General features: G+C 38.8%; 1 protein-coding gene across 1 annotated transcript; it reads right to left on the reverse strand.

The window, feature by feature from the left end:
- Window positions 1-357: 357 nt before the first annotated feature.
- LOC108671433 lies at window positions 358-1,005 on the reverse strand (the record flags this gene model as incomplete). Its single annotated transcript, XM_018158981.1, has 1 exon — window positions 358-1,005. A coding segment is annotated over exon 1 (648 nt), but the record flags the coding sequence as incomplete, so codon positions are not given.
- Window positions 1,006-6,032: the final 5,027 nt, after the last annotated feature.

A 6,032-nucleotide genomic window follows, 5' to 3' on the forward strand; every position in this document is an offset into this window, starting at 1 on the left:
AGTGCATAGAAATTGCGTTTTATCTGTTATTTTTTCGAAATGCGCGAAAAAATCAACTTTTCTATTTGTTTGAATATAGTCATATTGTTATTGTACGATTTTTTTCATTTATAGAGTGTATAAATTTTCTCTCTTATTAATATTTCTCAAATTAAGGGTGACACAAAAAAAACAGAGCTCACTAAAAGTCTTATAACTCCTGAAATTTTATTCAGTTTGAAACAAAAATTCTATGGAATTATGTACAACCTATGTAGCCAACATCTGCAAAATCTCAATTCTATACCACAAAAACTCTTTGTTCTACAGCCGCTCAAAGATATGTTCCAGATGCGCGCCCCGGCGCTGCAGGCAGACTTGGATTCGCCTGGCAAAGTTCTCAATGACCCTCCTGCACTCCTCTCTCGGGATGGCTCTGATGGCTGCTGTGATGGCTGCTTTGAGGTCAGGGATGGTCTGGGGGTTGTGCTCATACACCCTGTCCTTGAGGTAACCCCACAGGTAGAAGTCTGGGGGGTTCAGGTCTGGTGAGTGCGGTGACCACTCCGGGTGGCACCTGCGGCTGATGAGTCGGTCCTCGAAGCGCTGCTGCAGCCACTCCAGGGATCTATCGGAGGTGTGAGGGGTGGCTCCGTCCTGTTGAAACCACTGGAGGGCTCTGTCAATGCCTCTACGTCGGCCAAGTGCTACCCAGAACTTGCGCAGGACCTGGATGTAGCGCTCCGTGTTCACAGTCAAGGACCGCTCGTCATCGTCCTCAAACCAGAATGGCCCGATAATGCCATGAGTTGAAATGGCCACCCAGGCAGTACACTTGACAGAGTGCAAGGGCCTTTGCAGGCAGTGGTCAGGGGGTGTGCTGCCCCAGAAAATGTTATTCTTAGAGTTAACGTGCCCAGACAGCAGAAAGTGGGCCTCGTCTGAAAACCACATGTTGTCGAGAAATTCCGGTTCATCATCAATCTTGTCTGACAACCACTGGCACATGGTGACTCGCTTCCGCATGTCGTCAGCTGTGAGCTTGTGCTTGATTTGAATCCTGTAGGGATACAGATGGAGATCTGAGATCAAAATTCTTCTTACAGACTCCCGGTTGATGCCAAGCTCTTGACTTCGCCGACGCACAGACTTGCTTGGGCTGTGGACAACAGAGTCTCTGACTGCAGCAACATTGTCTTGTGTCCGTGATGATTTTGGTCGCCCAGAGTGTGATTGTCTGTTTTTGTCTTTTGCATTGAGGTTATTCACAGTCCCATGGGTTCTGAACTTTTGAACCCATCCGCAGATCACTGAGCTGACAGGAAATTCACGACAATTGAAATGGTCTTTGAATCGCAATTGCGTTTCCCGGAAAGACTTTAGCCGAAAATATGTCTCAACTGCAAATGTCTTTTGCTCTGTAGTCCAAGGCATCTCGAAGCTCACACGTGGTAGACTCTTAGATCAATCCGTCTTCTTAATGAATCTGAAACAAATAACAGGATTACTTGAGTATTGTGGAAATTATTCAACTTTTTATGAGCTCTGTTTTTTTTGTGTCACCCTGTAGTATTCGATTACTTTAACCTACCTAAGCCTTAATCATAACCTAACCTAAGCCAAGCTTATAATCAAGCCTAACCCTAGCCCAACCTAAAGCAAACACGTTAATTGAGTGGATTGGCTCAATAAATTTTTCAATTGCAGTACAATTGCAGATATTTAAGTGTGCGCAGTTTGGCTAAAAAATTTTTAATCTGTTTCTTGCTTGTGTTTGAATAATACATTTAACTCGCCTCGCTTTTTCTTGAACATTTCATAACAATTACCATTTTCTACAGTTGTCAGGCAGATTTATTTGCATTTTTCTACCACTCTGAAGTAAATTTAAATTTCAAAGATGAGAAGCAATTCAAGCCGATAGGATTTTATATAGAAACCTAAAAATTTATTCCTGTCAGAGTTGTGTTTTCTGACGTGACTATTTTGCCTGTATCCTCGTCTTTTAGTGATATGCCCTCGAAATTTTCCTAGGAAGCTTTGCACTGGTCCGATAAAAGATGTCCTACCTCAGAAACAATAAGCAATAATTCCATTTTAACGAAGTTAATTGGAATACAATATTCATTATATTGCAAGTTAACCCTGTTCCCTTAGGTGAGGAGACGTGACACTGGAAGCAATCTTGTGTGATTGGTATACTCGATACCTCCTGCCAGAGATTGGCTCTTCGCAACAAAGACAGGAGAAAAAATATAAGCTTTTAATTTTTTCGGAAGATGAAGATCGGCAGCCAACAAACAGTCGGTCCTTCACTGATACTTGCTGGATACAATCTCCTCATTTCGGAGATTGTTTGCTCGAACATTTGTTCGTTGCATCAGATAGGATGCCGGTATAATTGGGAGTAATTATCGATTCAGCAACTTTCGCTCAAAAAATTTCACTAATAATGATTATTGTTCGTACTGTTGGTTTATATTAGTTGGTTTAAAAAGTTTGGGACACCAAGTGAAAAGTATCAAGCAAGTTTTTTTTAACCAGATTTAGTCAGGAGTTTTGGTAGTTTTCATTTGTAGTAGGTATTCGCTTTTTAAGGGAAAGCAAATTTTTTAGTTATTTTTTAGGATGTAGTAGTTTAAATATTTGGATAGGTTTTGAAAAAGGATTGTAGCTTTTGACCACATGTTTTTCCGAGTTAAATTAAACGCTTCCCTCAAATTAAAACTTCCCTTGTATTGCGTTATATTTAAGCTATTATATATTTCACAGTTTACGCCTTGCACAAATTTCGGTATTCGCATGCTTCTCATGCTCCTAAAATATATTTGTTTAGGGATTTTTTGAATACAAATGATTTCATTTCGTTATACTTGGCCTCTCAACTGGAATTCATTTCATTTTCCAAAATTCTAATAAATTCATCATTTTCAAACGCATTATCATTCATTTAAACATTTTAATCAAGAAATACTTATTTAATAGTAATCTCCCTCATGGAAATTCAATAACAGTTCGCCTCATGGTAGAGACGTTAATATAAGACTAGCAACAGAGGCTGAATGCACGACGTTTCGCTGCCAATTCAGAAATAATTTCAGTTTAGGCGCCTTAATGTCTGTGATCTCCATGCGAGCGTTGATGTTGTGGGAGGCCATTCAGGGTCAGACAAAACCATCGCTGGGAGTCATGTGCTGCACGTGTTGTGTACAAATCGTCAAACAAACGTTCGAAATTCTGACTTCGACTTCGGACTATCGCCCCCTTATTGCCCCCCTACCGCCTTCTTCTTCCTTACCGCCCCCCAGAATCTTTCCACCGCCCCTAGGGGGGCGATATCGCCAACTTTGGGAACCACTGGTCTAGAGTTAAGGACGAGAAGTTTGAACATTGGTATAAATTAAGAACTATCAAGCATTAATATAAATTCTATAAAAAATAAAGACGTCTCCCCTGCCATCACCTCTGATCATGTTCTTGGTCATAAATATCTCGCTAAGATGTTATCTTGATATTTACGTCTATTATTTCAGACCTGAACCTGAAACCTGAGACAGTAATTGCTCTCAAGACTGACGGTGGCGCTCGGCCTCCAACTAGCAAATTTCTTTCCTGCTCCTCGATTTTTCTTGAGACGCTCTTGCCGGAATGAGGGGCGGATATTGAGAGCTGCCCTGGCAAGCAATCAGTATGGAAGCTGAAGCATGTTTTCCGAGAGCCGCTAGTCGTGCTGGTGCATTGAAAGCTTCGATTATACCAGTTCATACCTGCTGATGTCTCTACATCGTAATTTTATCTTCTGAAAGCGTTCAAGAAATACTTGAGAAATATCTAGCTGCCCTGGCAAGCAATCAGTATGGAAGCTGAAGCATGTTTTCCGAGAGCCGCTAGTCGTGCTGGCGCATTGAAAGCTTCGAGTATACCAGTTCATACCTGCCGATGCCTCTACATCGTAATTTTATCTTCTGAAAGCGTTGTGCAAGCACTGTGTCTTANTGCGCCAGCATGGTGTCTCATTGGCTAATTTGTTGCAGGATATTTGAAAATTTCGAAAATTATCGTTTGGATTGAATTGCGCTTCTGTGGATTTTTTTTCTGTTACCTATTTAAAGCTAAATTGAGGAATATTTTCAAGTCGATGCGAGCATTTCTTATTAATTGGTCGCTGGTCTTTAATTGCTTGTGAAAAATAATTTCCTTTTATGGAGTTTCCTCTTCTCTCCGGCTCAGTCATGTCAACATTAGAAATTCATCATCATTGAATATATCACAATAATTACGTTCTAACTACTGCACTACGTTATACTCATAGAGATTCGGATGCGTGAAAAAACACGTATATAAAATTTTTTTATTGTTAATTTTGATACGATTGTTCACAACCTGCCTATTGTGCTTTGTATCTTCGCTATTTGGGTTTATTTCTTTTGAATGATCGATATCCATTTTCTCCTGATCTATGAGGCACACTCTTATCCAGATAAAACGAGTGCTCTCTGGAATTGAAAGAAAAACTCGTGAATCGCTTAACAAGAAGAGACAAGAGGCGCTTGAGTCTGATTTCTAAACGTAACTTAAGAACTATTGCAAGCGGGAGGCTGGAAATTTCACTCCAAGTGGCAATAGCGACCGAAAAGAGCTGTAGACAGGAAAAGAACGAATGTATCAGTTGTACCTAATAAATCTTATGAAAACTTCCGTGTTGTAATTTGGAATGTATATGATGTTAAAACTCTTGAAAGCATGTTGAACATTTTTATCGAATTCTCGATAATTGTTTTTTCATCTTCACTTTCTGTCGCGCCAATTTAATAGATTTTACTAGGCTGTAGTGCTTCACTGTTCACAATCGATAAAATTATTTGATTAAACATATATTTTACTTATCTGCATTTAAAAATAAATGTGGGTTTGGAACTTGAGTATCCCGCAGCCGGATTAAAGAATTGGAAAAACTTTGTAATATTAAGATTAAAGTAACAGAATCAAACAAATGTATGTATTTAAGCTCTTTAAGAATAGCTAACTTAAAAAATCTAGAAATTTAAACGTCGGAATTTTGCACGTCTTTGAGCAAAGATATTCAACTCCAATACTAATTCAGCATTCTATATTCCGTTTATGTCAATTAGTATCAACAATACTGGTGACGGAAATCATATACATATTTGTGTTTCGTTGAGACGAACAATTAGTGTACTGTACATATATAGGTGCGTTCGTGTTTCGTTGAGACGAACAATTAGTGTATATATAGGTGCGTGCCTTAAAAGATAACACAAATCTCTCGCCACTTCACCACCGCCACCGCCTCTGTTCTTTCGCTGCATCCGTGTTCATGTTTATAATCGTCTGGACCCCGATGTTTTTGATAAAGTTTTTCATAAATATTTGTGATGTTCCATATTTCAATGTAATTACTACAATATTTTTCAGCAAGTTCTCACGCAGCACCGATGTAAGTAATTTTGCCTACGTATGCTTTGAATTCGATAATTTTTTCGAAAATGTAACCGTATGTACAATGATGTTTTTACTCGAAATAAAGGCCATTGTAACGAGTTACTTGGCGCACAATAGGCAAATTTTCTAAGTTTTATTTAATCTTTACATAAGAGACCAATTCAAATTACAAGCTCGCTCTGATTTTCAGAGAGATATCTTCAATTATCAGCAAGGCAGCAATGATAAATCCTTTTCCGTAGCAAAATTTTTCTTTATATATTTTGGGCTCAAGCAGAGTAAATACAGCTCTAAAAATTTCCTTATTGCATCCCCATATTCAAGACATATTATATATCAACAGGATAAAATTATGGAAAAAATATTCAAGATGAGTTCAGCAGCCACTCGTACGGATTATGCGTCCTACTTGACATAAATATTATGCGTGCTACTTGACATAAATATTATGCGTGCTACTTGACATAAATATTATGCGTCCTACTTGACATAAATATTATGCGTCCTACTTGACATAAATATTATGCGTCCTACTTGACATAAATATTATGCGTGCTACTTGACATAAATATTATGCGTCCTACTTGACA

This window comes from Hyalella azteca, unplaced genomic scaffold, assembly GCF_000764305.2.
Source record: "Hyalella azteca isolate HAZT.00-mixed unplaced genomic scaffold, Hazt_2.0.2 contig7832, whole genome shotgun sequence".
In the NCBI taxonomy this organism is placed as follows: Eukaryota; Metazoa; Arthropoda; class Malacostraca; order Amphipoda; family Hyalellidae; genus Hyalella; species Hyalella azteca.